General features: G+C 41.8%; 1 protein-coding gene across 2 annotated transcripts; it reads right to left on the reverse strand.

Annotated features, from left to right (window-relative positions):
* Positions 1-71: 71 nt before the first annotated feature.
* LOC110480505 (uncharacterized) lies at positions 72-11,802 on the reverse strand. Of its 2 annotated transcripts, none has more exons than XM_077786519.1 (5): positions 11,723-11,802; positions 5,442-5,678; positions 4,457-4,616; positions 3,110-3,274; positions 72-2,580 (listed from the first exon to the last, which is right to left on the reverse strand). In XM_077786519.1, exons 2-5 carry the CDS (start codon positions 5,529-5,531, stop codon positions 2,444-2,446), a joined length of 552 nt encoding a protein of 183 aa, XP_077642645.1. In that variant the 5' UTR covers positions 5,532-5,678; positions 11,723-11,802; the 3' UTR covers positions 72-2,443. The 2 variants fall into 2 exon arrangements, with proteins under 2 accessions (XP_077642645.1, XP_077642646.1); XM_077786520.1 differs by having other exon boundaries at positions 630-2,580; positions 4,490-4,616.
* Positions 11,803-14,762: the final 2,960 nt, after the last annotated feature.

The following is a 14,762-nucleotide window of genomic DNA, read 5'->3' on the forward strand; positions in this document are numbered from 1 at the left end:
CTTGAAACAGCAGCTGGGCACAATAGCATACATCAGGTTCAAACTGAGAAGTTACGAAATTATGCCAGAAATGTTCTACATTTCCATTGATTAACTATATAAATACAGCTTTTCATCTAATAAATGTTTTAATTCCCAAAACATTCGGTAACTTTCATACGTGGGATGTGACATATCTATAACAACTAAAATCCAATCTACAAAGCCATGCATTTTAAAAGTTTTAAAGCAATCAGTTACATGTATCTTTAAAGATTAGCCTTCAGGATAATAAGATCGTATTAAGCAGTCCAGTATATGAAAAGGAGGGGCTCCTATTAAATGTGCTGACAGGAAAAAGAAATCCTTCCCTGTGAGCGTGGTGAGGCTGTGGCAGAGGCTGCCACAAGAAACTGGATGCCCCATCCCTGGAAGTGTTCAAGGCCAGGTTGGACACTGCTGGAGCAGGTGGAAGGTGCCCATGCCCTTGGCATGGGGGGTGGAACAAGATGATTTTTAAGGTCCTGATCCAAACCATTCTATGATTTTGTGAAAAGCAAAATTATTATTTAAACACCTGAAGTCAGGTTCTAAACAATGACAAATAGGAAACACAGAAGTTCACTTTCAATATGAAGATTACAATGATGTCTCATATTTTAAAGTGCATGCATATTTTATTAACTAACGATGTTTTACATGGAATGAGGACTTGGGAGATAAAGCAAATCCTCTATCAATTTCAGTCAATACAGGTGAACGCATGAAGCAATTACAGAAATGGAGTATTTATTTGTTACTGTTTATTGTGACAACATGTTGATAAAATACTGGAAATTTACACTGAAGGAAAGCTTTAGTTCCTTCTCCCCCAGATCAACAAAAAGAAATATTTCCTCACCTGTTACCAAAAGGCCTGTCTCATGGGAAATGGGTACTCATGGACACAAAGCTGTATAGACTGACAGAGGGGGAAATTTTTTTACTTTAATCTGCAAATATTGCATAGAGAAAAAACACCCTTGGTATGTCACATCAGTGCAACTGAAAACATTTTACACGGTCACCAAATACAATAGTCCCTCTTCATTATAACTGTATAAAATACTAAAGGGGAGTTTGAGAGGGGCATAAATGTTCTTCAAAATAGTCAGAAAATATTTCTGTCAAGAAAATAACATTTTTTAGATAAAAGTAATAGATTAACAGTACTTTGAGTAGCAAGCATTTGTCATTCATGACCCTGAAAAGGCACTCAACGTCTGGACATATGAACAGAAAGACTGATAAAATCTAGCTTAGAAGCCTAGAGGAATCACCAGTATTGAAGACTGGGGGAAAACCTATTACCACAAACAATTACAAATATTCTTTTTTATAACTATTTATTAGAGCAAAAGTTACAAACATGAGTAAGATCTTATCTAATGACGGCAACATTTTCACATTAACTTCGTCTACTGACATGTAATAAATAAAGCATAATAAAATGAAAGCTGTAATAATCAGTGTATTGAACTTCAAACTCTGTACCTTGCTAAGGGACTTCGTCCAAAAGCAATTGTGGCTGTCTTCTAGATACAGCCAGATGACTAAATATGGATATCATTCAAGCTCCTAGACTGCATTTTCCCATTTTTATCTACATGCAGCACAACTCGGACAACATTTCACAATTCCTCTGGAAAGCATTTGTAGGCAAACTCATACTAAACAGCTACCTCACTATATGTGCCTTCACAATCTTGTGAACTGTCAACCTGCATTTACATGGGGACCGTCAGCAGGCTGAGATGCACTGCCCTTTCATTATCTGACACTCAGAGCTTTGCTTAGACAACCATTCAGACTCCTGGAAGCACTACACTGAGCATAAGTTCAGTGAAATCCTCCCAAAAGCCAGCGAGTTTTCAGAAACACCTCTAGAATTGTGAATAGAAACCAAGGAATCTTCTAGTGTGAGTTTTACAGAAGATGGGACTTTTTTCACATTTGGAAATCTAATACTTATCAAAAATGAGTATAAATGTCCCCCACACCTTCCAGTCCCATCAATATAACAATCTGATAGAGGAGGCATGTCATATGCTTGCTCTAACACTGACAATTAGGTTTTTTCACAATTACTCATTATTAGTAAATACTGTCATTTTCATGATTCTCTGCATTTAAAGTGTAATGCTCCAAGATCTTGGTCTGTGCCCTTTCAAGTTCTTTAGCCACTAGTCCATGAAAGTTTATTCTGGCTCTGGGGAAAGTTTTGGTCCTGTTATCCAAAAGGCAAACACAGATTCTGCTTCTGTGCCTCACTACACCAGTTAGATATTCTAACCAAAGGAATTACATAAGCAAAAAAAAAGAAAAATTAAAAACCAACCCAGTAGTTCATATACCTTTTAATGACCAAAGGGCTTTCCTCTCCCACTTCTTTATAAAAACTTCAGAGCTATAATACAGTAGCTGTTCAGCATCCTCTTCTGGGCTCTCCTCCACAGACAGTATCTGAGAAGGGGTTTGTCTGAATTATTTCAAGAGGAAATAGAGGGCATCCTCTGACATCTGTATCCATCTGTCTTCTCAACATTAGTTTCCTCTCATCTCCTGTAGATAAAGAGAAAGTGACTTGAAATGGGTTTGTCAGGCTGTAAGGATATCCACCAACGAACTGGAAGCACAGTAAATTGTAAAAAAGGCTGTAAGAACAGCCAGTAGCAATCCTGTATGAACATCAGATGTATTTTTTTAGCAACGTAAAAGTTTACTCACCTGAGACAGTACTTCTCACACAGCTGTGCCACACATCAAATTGTCTATCAGTGTTCTAGTTGTCTACAGCATGTTGTTACCATATATGTTGTTAACAGAATAACCACCATCTGCTAGTGCCAGGACAGATACTGTGCTACCCAGTTAAGTATACAAATATTACTCTTGAGGTGCAGCTGTGTGTTTCAGAGCTAAACTGAACAAACCCTTAATTGCAGAGAAGTTGCACTGTTGTTTTTTTTTTTTATACCATGCTTATGCCTTTTAAAATAAAAAACCATTCATCACTGTAAGAACTGTGGCAATCTTACCTGCCACAGACCTGTCAAATTCAATCCCCTTAGATGTGCTGTCCCTCTCTCACCTCTCCTCTGGTGGGTCTCCTGAAGGGGCGAGCCTTCATGAGGGGTAACATCTGGTGCTGCCATAGAGATGTGATGTGTCTTGAATTTCACTTTTTTGTGCAACATTTTCTTACATTTTCTCTGTATCTTTCTGAGCGACTCCAGCTGCATGCAACTGTCCGTCTCTGAAAAGCCACATTCATCAGATAAAAGATTAGAAGACAGTTTTTTTCGCTTTTTCTTCATTTTATGATCATTTTTCTCCTTTTCCCTGGATTGTCTCTCACTTTTCTTTCCTTCATATCTTAATTTACTACTAGACCTCTTGCATGACTTTTTAAGTTTACGTTCACACTGCTTTGCCAAGCCCTCATGGACAGAATTAGAACAGGATTTACATTGGCTGATTTCCTTCTCTTGACCTTCCAGAGCTACATTTTTATGGTAAATCAGTAATTTTCTTTCCCCAGCTCTTGCAGACAAGCAACCTTTATTACAACTGCTGTAAATTTCTTCATACCTTCTTTCTGCTCTCTTCACTGAGCCGCCACATGCCTCTCTAAGGTACTCAGAATCACTGATCTCTTCCAACAAATCCTTTAATCTGCAAGCAGATCTACATGTTCCATATGGTACAGTGCCTTCATCTCTACCATCTTCTTTGAATTCCTCCTTATGAGTAACAGTAGTGCACTCCAAAGAATGATTCAGTCCAGCACATGGTAAGTTATCAACAGCAAGTGAGTAATTCCTCTGCACCTGCAGCTTTTTTGCAAGCTTGCCCCCATGGACCTTGCTTTCCAACACTTTGTCTGTTGACTCAAGTTCCCCAAGAGTGATCACCAGCCTAAAATTACTATCACTACTACGATTTCTCTTGTGGAGGTTTTGTACAGGACTCAATTCTCTGAAGTGCTGACCATGTTTATTACTCAAGCTGGTGCTAAACCCACTACCATCATCAGACACCACTCGCTTCCACCGGGACTTGTTCGCAGTGGTTTTTGGCTCTAAGCAAACGCGTGCATAGTGTGGTGTCTGATAGTAGTTTAATAAATAATGGATGAATTCATCAGTCTCATAAACCTTTTGCTTTCTGCAATCATCTTCCTCAGGCAATGTCTGTGTGTGAACTACATCCAGTGGCGGGCGGTGCCTTCCACGGAGAGGTTGGATGACCCTGCCGTCCTGGGTAACTGTGATCAGCAAAGGCCCGCAGCCTTCGGTGGAGGAGTTGCCCACATCTCTGCCAGGCAGTCCGTCAGAGCTCGGGGCTGGAGAGGGATCATTTAAAATTGTCCTGACTAAGGGACAAGCAGGTGCATGGAAGTTACTCACATCTCCTTCCTCACAGCATAAACCACTACCTTTTTGGGTTAACGGGCACTTAAACTCCTTACGTTTCAGCTCTTTGTGCGTACGATAAAGGGAGTTAATCAGCTCCTGCTGTATGTCTTTAAATGCTGTTTCAGAAAATGAATTGTCCTTCTTTACACCCAGTGAAGGATCCGCTTTTTGACTTGCCAACTGCGAAATCAAGAAAATAGAAATATATTTAACATACCATGTTCGTAATTAAGAAGGCTATGTCAGATGTAATGGGGCCCTAAAATTCAGGCTGAATGGCAAGGATGGCCTCTGACTTCAACTCATAGTAAATTACAGTCCCTTAGAAATCTTTTGCATTAAGGACTGAGAAAAATACACATTTGTTAAAAGCTGCAAGCAAATTTTTCTTTGCAAATAGTGGAGACAAAGTCATATTGGAAATTAAAACCACCGTTTTCATTTGAAACCTTTTTTGCCCAAAGCACTAAATTAAAGCTGCTAGCATTAATCTGTGTGCAAAACACTCAAATTTTTATCACTTCTCTGCTGACTTTCTCAAGATATTATCTGAATCAAACTGAAATAAGCCTGCTAATGAGAGCTGGCCAAGAAAAGTAAGAGGCTATTAGAAATCCAACGGGTATAATCTTTGCCAATTTAGTTCAGTCACTTGTAGACCTGAGACCAAAACAAGCAGAGAGAGCATCACTTATGTTCCTTGCTTGCAATACTGGATCAAGTCTAATAGAGCTAAAACAGCCTTTCCAGCCCTATTTTTCACTCAGTAAAGACAAGGTCTTGAAAAGCACAAAGGCAAAGTTTCTGGATGAAAATGCACTATGTTTGCTCTCAGGGCAAGACTGAGAGCAGATTGTCCCATGACACAGACCTCAGACCTTCTCAGTGTTCAGTCAGCCCCAGAGCAATCTTCTGAATAGCATCAAGATATCAAATGTCTGGTATATTATTCAAGCTCTAATAGATATCCTTAAAAGTTTAAAATACGTTTTAAAAGAGTCTTACTTTCACACGATTTAACAGCACTGTAAGCAGTCTGACAGACTCCACTCTTCTCTGAGCTAGCAGGGATTTCCTTTCTTCCCATTCAGGCATATTCTCTGGCCACTGCTGTTCTTCAGCCGGTACCTTCTGCTGCTTTGGGGGATGTTCCTCATCTCCATCTATCTGCCTCTCTTCTCTCCTCTTGCGCTTAGCTTTCCTTTTTCTCTCTTGAACTTCTTTTCATCACCACGTCTTTTTCTAGGTAATTATCAATATGGGACAATTTAGATGACACTTGTTGTACATTGTGCGTCCTGGGGAATTGGGTGTAAGTCTTTGAAGCACTAATAATAAGCAGTCATCAAGAATCACATTTGGCTAACAGGGAATGTTGTTTGCTTAAATAACATCTTTTAAAAAAACATAAATTACACACACCCAACTGATCCCCACAGTTAGAAAGTGGTCTCTTCAAACTGTCTGTACTCTTGGGTTTCCTTTAGAAGCACCGCCAAGACAACAGCATCACATGACTGTTTGTCCCCAAGGACACAACTAGAGACTAATCATTTGGATCCAATTCTTAAATTAACAAATCTCCCCTACAGATTAGCATGAGGGTTCCATTTAAGAGGTATTACAAGAGTAATTCAGGGGTTATCAGTGAGCAAGGCTTACCCAGAGCCAAGGCTTTTTCTGCTCCACACCCACCCCACCAGTGAGGAGGCTGGGGACGAACAAGGAAATGGGAGAGGACACAGCCAGGACAGCTGATCCCAACTGACCCAAAGGATATCCCAGACCATATGGCCTCATGCTCAGCAATAAAGCTAGAGGAGGAGGAGGAAGGGGGGGCATTTGGAGGGATGGTTTTTGTCTTCCCAAGTCACTTATGTGGGGTGGAGCCCTGCTGTCCTGGGGATGCAGAATACCTGCCTGCCCTGAGGAAGTGGGGAATGAATTCCTTGGTTTGCTTCTCTTGTAGCCTTTGCTTTACCTATGAAACTGTCTCGATCTCAACCTTCAGTTTTCTCACTTTTACTTTTGTGATTCTCCTCCCATCCCAATGGGGAGAGGGGGAGGGAGCGAGCAGCTGTTGTAGGACTTAATTACCAGCTGGGGTTAAACCTCAACAGGCTATCACCACTTTTTGGAAACTTTGGAAGTAGCTCTACCATATAATCAATATGACACATCACAAAAACCTTCAGAAAATTCGAGGAACAGTGTTCACACAAATGAGTGTTTAAAACCAGTTTTTAAATAAGTGTTTGAATAAGGAAGAATTAGCAATGCAAGCATAGCAGTGCTTTTAGAGACCTAGTATTAGATTCATTATGCTCTGCATTCTAAGTGTCTGTTTTTTCAAGAAGGTGCATAACATGATTGATTACTAATGACAGTTTAGGATGCCATCCAAACACATTATCTAAAGATTTAAAACTTCAATATACTACTATTACTCATGTGCAAATTTAAGAACACTGCACTAAAGATATCACCATTAAAATGGGTAAAGACAGAAAAGTATTCATTTCATAGCTTTGGACTATCCATTCAACTGGAAGGTACTGAGAAATGTACATCACATTAATTTTATTTCAGGGCATAAGGACAATACAAAAAGCCCACATGCAGAACCTTAAGGAAACAATCCTCAGAACAAATTTGAGAGTAACAGCTCTTTGATTTCACTGTAGGCCCACAGAATCACAGAATAATCCAATCTGAAAGGGACCTTGGCATATCTCCAATTCAACGTTTCTCATAATCCAGACCCTGCATGGGATGCCTTAAATGCAGAATTTTCAAAGTGGTTTTCTTTCCTATATATAAAGTAACAACTACATAGTATTGTTTCAGTTTCTTCAACTCCCGTTTCCTCCAAGCCTGGATTTTTACACAGCCAGTCTGCCTGTATTTTACTTGGTATGATGAAGTGTAACAACTCTCAAGAAAATGGGACATTCTCTAAAAATATACTCTCACCTTTCAACCCACTCTCTTTTTTTCCCTCTTTTTCAAACATGTTCCTGTTCTTGCAGCTTTAGTCTTTCCAGGCCTCTCTGTCTTATGGTTCCTTCACTAAAAATGTCTGGCTTGTTTTAAAAGCCACCTGTTGCAGAAGAGGCAGAATCAGACTTAGCAGCCCAGTTTGCTGTGTATTTATACAAACACTGACAACCTGCTGAGAAAATGAGAGACCTCAGGTGACACCAAAATACCACTACACTCCTGAGAATGCCTCTCTCTAACCTGACATGCCAGAACTTCTGAAGTTCATTCTGGGTTGTCAATCCAGCTCAAACAACCCTCTCTCAAATGTCTCTTCCTGCTGTGACATCAGGGCTCACAGTCTGCCATCATGCCTTTGAGCCAACTCATTCCTGGTAGGCTCTTCTGGGGACTCAAAATTCAGCATATTCAGCACAGCATTCCTAGTTGCATGAGTCATGCAGTTCTGCCAAAACTAGAGTTCACTGACTCTTAGAGCAACATATTTTGGATCAAATGCTTGTTTGCTTGCTTAAAAAATCATGGATTCTGTTGATGTGTGCTGCATTTCATCAGCTTCAAATGCCCAGATGTGAGCACATTAAAAGAAAACACTCAAGTAAGTTGCATCAAGGTCTGTCTCTCCAAAAGAAAAAAAAAAAAAAAAAAAAAAAGGTAATAGGAAGCATTATTTCCAGCATTTCCAGCACAGAGGGATATTTCAGGGTCACAGTTTAGAAATTACCAGCTGGGATTAAAAAATGAAATAGGATACTCCCTAATAAGTGCTTATAGAGGTAAATCAATAGGCTGCTGAAATTAAGCTTACAGGTTGCACATCTTGTTTTATAATGCCACACTAGGCATTATAAAAATCCACTTCAATGGATTCATCTCTCAACATACTTAAAGAAAAAGGTACAGAGAAGAGAACAGGTACCCTTCCCAGGCCAATAATCACCAGACAGCTGTTACACCTACTTCATATTTAACAACAAGAAACTAAGTATCTTTCAGAGTCTCATCGGTTCCTGAGAACATCTCACAGTTTCAGTGCCAACTACACTGAAAATATTGGCAACCTTTAGTTTACCAGAGAAATTTTTCAGGAAATCAAAAGAGTATAATGCTGGGTTTTGATTAAAGGGGATAAGTTCAGATACCTGAACTCCATATATCAGTACACCTACATCTTGTACAAACAGGATAGTCACAAAAGGATTTTTTTCCCCCTCACATGCTTAATTGTACAAAAAGTTTACAGAGACGCTTCCACTGGTTATCAAGGACTCTTCAGGCCTAAATCCAAGGAAAAAAAACAGAAGTTGGCAAACCACCATCTGTGCCAATTTCTTCCACAAAATCTCAGCACCTAGTTACAAGTAAAGCTTAGTGTATTTTAATGCTGTCCATATGCTATATTTTTCTTTATTTTATAGACATCATTTTAACATAAATACAAACTAAATGAAATGGAGAAAAAAAAAAGATACATATACAAAGAGAACTGCAAGAGTGCCACATAAAAGCTTCCACTGAAGGAACATGACAAAAAAGTTTGTAAGATGGTTTTCACAGGTTATAAATGATACTGTTATTACTTGAAAAATGCCTGTTTTCTTTCAACATGGGAATGTACAAGGGAAGCACAGAAACTGTTTGATAAAAGAGGGTGACTACACTTTATGGAGAATGACAAAGAAAAAACCCACATATGTACTGGAGAAAAAGCTGGTGCCATTAATATAAAATAACCAGGAATCTCTGGAAGCAGCAGCTACAGCACAGACTGCAGCACTGAATCGCTCCTCTTAGGGAACTGCAGCCAAATGCACTCAGAATTAATTTTAACTTTGTCAGGCAAGGCTGAATCCCTCAGGATTAATCTCTGCACACAGCTGTGTATGTATAGAGACACACCTTCAGTGTCTCATTTAAGCAAAACAGATACACAAAGCACTTTCTACAAGACTGAAGCAATGAGTAATCTCTAGAGTCCTTTCCACCCACTGTGCATTAAAATAAAGAGCTTCCTAAAGCTTTCCACCAAGTTAGTTCCAACCAAACTTCTGCCACCCCATTAAGATTTGTTGTGCAACAGGTTAAAACACCCAGGACTCTGTTGTTACAGCCTGTAGAGATGTGAATGTCAAGCCTGCAGACCACCTGGTGTACACAAAATCTTGCTCTGTTTTGCAAGTACATCTTCTATTGAACCAACTGATATATTATCCTGCTCTTGTAAATCTTCTTTCACTTATACCCTTACACCATCACAGCTGCAACCATCTTCCTACTACTGCAATAAATCACCTAAAAGCCCTAAATTTTCTTCATAGAGCTGAGTAAACTACAGTGTTTTGTTAGTGCACACCATTACCCTTGCTCTTCCCCACTTGTGCTCATAGCCAGGAGCTCTTCAAGCATCATATATTTATTTCTCTCTACATAACTGTGAACAAGGCATAGAATTATTTACTGGCTGATGCACTGAATTGCTGCTCAGCAGCATGGCCTTTTGGAATCAACCCTGGCCTATCAATAAGCCACTACCTTAACTGCTGCAACTGACAAATTACAAGGAATTTGACTTTCAACCCCTTTTCCAAATTATTATTTCCTTTTGGCCACTCTGCCATGGTGAAAACAATTGGAACACATCTGCCCTTGCACTAGGATTTACTACAATAACTGAAGGCTGAACTGTCCTTATCTTACAACACCCTAAATTGTGTCACCTAAGTTCATACTTTAAAACAAACTTACACTTCTGGGAAAAATAAACAACCTGGCAATATCTAACCTGAAACACTCACATAGTCCATACGAGCAACATGCAAGTACTGGGAATAATTGTTCCAAAGGCACCCCTCACATTTGCTCACTGTACTGCTAGCTCAAACAACTCTTACCATCCCGAGTTTTCCAGTTGGTCACTCATGCCAGGCCCTGGGCCATCACAGCCATTTTAGAGACCATACCATCAACCAGGTCAGGATAAAAGGTTCTTTTAAAGAGAAAAAAAAACCCATATTTTCCTAGGTTACTTCCCATGCTCTCATGGACAGTGTAACCCTCAAGAAATCCCACCAGCAGAGGTGAAGGCAAGCTCAAGGCAGAGGAAATATTTTAATTCTGCAGAGTGAGTATGTAGGAGCACTATAAGCTAATGCAATGTGGCAACTGTATGTACTGATCCCCAGCAGCAGAGTTTATCATGCAGGGGAAAAAAGCTGGAGTTGTTTAGCCTGGAGAAGAAGATACTCAGAGAGACCTTATGTTTCTCTACAATCACCTGAAAGGAGGCTGGATCCAGGTGGGTGCTGGTCACCTCTCCCAGGTAATGAGAGAGGAAATGGCCTCACATTACATCAGAGGAGGTTTAGGTTGGATATTAGGAAAAACTTTTCCAGTGAAATGGTGATCAGGCATTGGAAGAGGCTGGAAACGTGATCCCTGGAAGCCTACAAATGGTTTGTGGCTATGGCATTTGGAGACATCGTTTAGCAGTAAACATGGTAAATGTTACTGGTTAGACTCTGTGACCTTAGAGGGCTTTTCCAACCCCAGTGATTCTATGACAAGCACTTACCAGACACTAGGAGAAGTATAAAGAAGAGCTTTAAACTGATTTTTAACAAATGAGTTTTTCCAGCCTGCTCTATGCAAAATTAACTGAAGTGCCGCTGCTCTCACGAACACTGCAATAACGGAGCGCTTTGAAGCGAACACTCCCAGCACCGGTGTGCTCCCCGCTGTCTGAGGCGAGGATGACACACACACACACACAAGCACACACACACCGCCAGCCCCAGCCCGGTGCATGCAGCCTCTGAAGGCCGCGGTCCCCGAGCTCCGGGGGCAGCCGGGCGGGCAGGGCCCGGCCCCGGCGGCTTCAGCGGGAGCCGCGGCACCGCGACCCCGCCCCGGCTGCCGGCCCGGCAGGTGCGGACCCAGCTCGGGCTGCCCGAGCCGGGCCGAGCCGAGCCGAGCCGGGCCGAGCCGGACCGAACCGAGCCGGGCCGGGCCGAGCCGGGCCGGGCCCAGCGCCCAGAGCCCCCGGGCCCAGACCCGCCGCGCCCTCCGCTCCCTCCGGGCTCCTCCGGCCCGGCCCGCCGCCCGCACAGCGCCGGAGCGGAGGCAGGCTCGGCCCGCCCGTCCCGGCAGCCCCGCGGGCTCGGGCGGCCCCAGCGGAGCCGCCCCGGCAGCCGCCACAACTTTCCCGGCGGAGCGGGCACCGCGGCCCGGCCCGGCTCGGCTCGGCTCGGTTCGGCTCGGCTCGGCTCGCCCCCCCCGGCCGCTCTTACCCGCGGCTCCGCGGCACCGCCGGCCCTTCGGCCGCCACCCGGGGCGGAGCGCGGCCGCGCCCCCGGGCCGCCCCCGGGCGCGGCTCCTGCGCTGCGCCCGCCTCGCCCGCCGCCGCAGCGCGGCCGCACGCCGGGCGGGCCGGGAGCGCCGCGGGTGCTCTCGAGGAGCGGTTCGCCAAGCGAGTGCCAGGAGGGGCCAGCGTGTGAAAAATGCGTGCTTTGTGATTGGCTTTTCGCAAATATTACAACGAATATTGGATGGGTAATGTTAGAAAGTCATGCTGTGTTAATTCTCTTAAGTGGTGTGTTAAATATATTTCTAGGTTATAACACAATATAAAATAGTAACTATGTATGTGGGGTTTTTTTAAAGAATGAGATACTCACTTTGAGATAACAGTCACAGAACACCTAAATCATCCAGAGAAGAGGAATTTATGGTTTTCTTATCAGAAGAAGCTAAATTCTTCAGGCCTTGTTCAGACTCGAAGACACTATGGGGATTGAAAGAAGCAGTTGACATATACCAGACAGGATTTCTTGTTTTAAACAGAATCTATGCATAACCATGAAGTATGTATGAATATGCAACAGTTTATGGTTTTTAAGGGTTAATCCTTTGTTCACAAAACATGTTTTTGGCAGCTTAGTGCCCAAAAACATCCAGACGTCCGTAATTCCTTGCTTTTTATTATCTTGTAATTGTCCTAACTCTAAATTTATATTACTCTAATTGTATTACTATTTTTATAATCATTTTATTATTATTAAACTTTTTAAAATTCTAAAAACAAGTGATTGGCATTTTCACACAGTGGCTCCTCTTCCTGCCCGGTCCTTCACCCGTGACCTGCACGGCCACTCTCGGCTGCAGCCGCCTGCTGCCAGCATCTTCATCCTGTGGTCACTGTGTGTGTGCATTATATTAAAAATAAGCCAAAGAGAAAAAGTTACTCCTCAGCAGCTGCCTCGCACAGACAGAGTAAACGCTTGGTTGTGGTGCAATACCGTGTTTTCCTTTGTTCTGTAGCAAAGGTAGTTCAAGTAGTTCAACCACCACAGCTCCTGAGTGGTGTGTGAGGGTTAATGTCAACCTTTCCCTGGTTTAGTACTGGCTTGCAGGTGTTTTCCTGGTGGGAAAGCACTGTCCTGCCTCTGCACAGTACAGCTGTCAGCTCCCAGTGGTGCAATGCTTGCCCATGTGCGGCTGATGGCACCGTCCCCACTTCCTTGGTTGTTCTGAATTTAGCATTCCCAAGGGGATTCAAGGTAGGAAGGTAGGGTAGTTATTTTTTCAACTATTCCTTCAGATTTCAGTTTGGTTTTTTTGTCTCTTGCAGTATTCTAAATGCAATTGTACAAACTTTTATATATATATATATATATATATATGTTTATACACCTTTTATGTCCTTCATCCACCTTGCTATAAACAGTCACTTTACCTCTTCTTCTGGACCAATACAGTTGTGACTAGGACGGGTGGTGTTCGTGGGATACACATGGTAGGGACTGCAGGCAGAGGGGGTGTACCAGCCATTTCCACTCTGCAATGGACTAATTTCTATGTATGCAATCACAACCTGAGACCAAGGGTTACACATATATTTACTGTGGGAGTGTATTTCTGTTACAATTTTGTGTGCCTAAAAGCATGTCTTTGTTTTCTGACTATACAAATGGATAAGACATAGATACTATGTTTACTAACTAATGTTGTTCTGGTCTGGGTGCCTTCTCCACAGTTGTTTCTTCTTGTGTTAGGAAGGTTTCTTAGGAGTTATTATATGCTGACATTTGTTTGAGGGTTTTTTTTCTTAAAAGATAAACTTGTGCTTTGATAATACAAATTTCCAGTATACTCTATGTGATTTTTTTTCCTTCTGCATAATTTTTCCAAATTCAAACAGGCAAACTGGCATTTGAGATCAGTTTGCAGCAGCACAGTCATTATATACCCCTACTGCTTTTCCAAACCTGCAACTTGAGAAACTTTAATGTTTTACCTCTTGAATAAAAGGTTTTAATGTAGCCACACAAAGCTATTTTTTCAAGGTCCGAGAGTGTGCCCCCTGGATGCAGGAAACCAGATCCTTGCCTGTAATTAAGCAAATTATGTCAATACGATCTATTTTATATTCTGTATTTCAGGGAGCAAACCACTGTAAACTGAAGTCTTTTGCCATTGTAGAATATCCTCCCTGGGATCAAGCTGGAGCAGTGTGGAAGTCTTCTCTGGGAAAGGAGTCAAGGAATGCCAGAGCAGCATCACAACCAAATTAGTTTATTTTAAAGCCTGGCAACCAGGGCACATAGACAAACTTCTCTGGAAGCTTCAGGATTAGGCTGGGGAGGAAGATGGTTGGAAGAAACTCTGAACACAAAGCTTGTTTAAATACATAAAAGGAATACTCTTGGCTATGTTTCTGCTTGTGGCTTGGTAATGTCATTCCAGGAATTACATCTGAATGTTACGTACTGCTTAAGCAATTTAAAAGCTAAGATAACTGTCCTGATTGAGAATATAGGTATAGGTCTGCTACCTCTAGGTTGTACAGTCTGTAGGAAAACCCTAACCTCAGAGTTGTATTTAATTTTGAAATAGAAAACTGAAACCTGTTCCAAGGGACAGTGAGAAAACTCACATAGTTATGTTCAATAAATAACAATGATACAACCTTGTTTATCGCAGTTTGCTGTCGTTGCAGGCTTGACCCAGGAAACTAAGTCATGCACTGCTGAAATATCCTTTCCTTAGATACTAATGTGACCAGTTATTGAGTGAGAGGCAGCTCACCTACACAACTGCTTTCTAGTGAGGAACAAGTGAATAATGGGTTGGATCTGCCATCACCTAGCTGGCTGTACAGAAAACTTGTTAAGCTTGCATGTCTTTAAGGTAATATTAGAAAATACCTGGTGGTGTTTTCTTTTTTCAAAGTGTCTAGCTTCCCTGTCTAGACTTTCTAATTATTTTGTATGGTGATGGGTTTAATCTACAAGAAAGTTACTTCAGAAATACTTTGTATTGTACGTTGTG

The sequence above is a fragment of the Lonchura striata genome, chromosome 14 (genome assembly GCF_046129695.1).
Source record: "Lonchura striata isolate bLonStr1 chromosome 14, bLonStr1.mat, whole genome shotgun sequence".
Classification (NCBI taxonomy): Eukaryota; Metazoa; Chordata; class Aves; order Passeriformes; family Estrildidae; genus Lonchura; species Lonchura striata.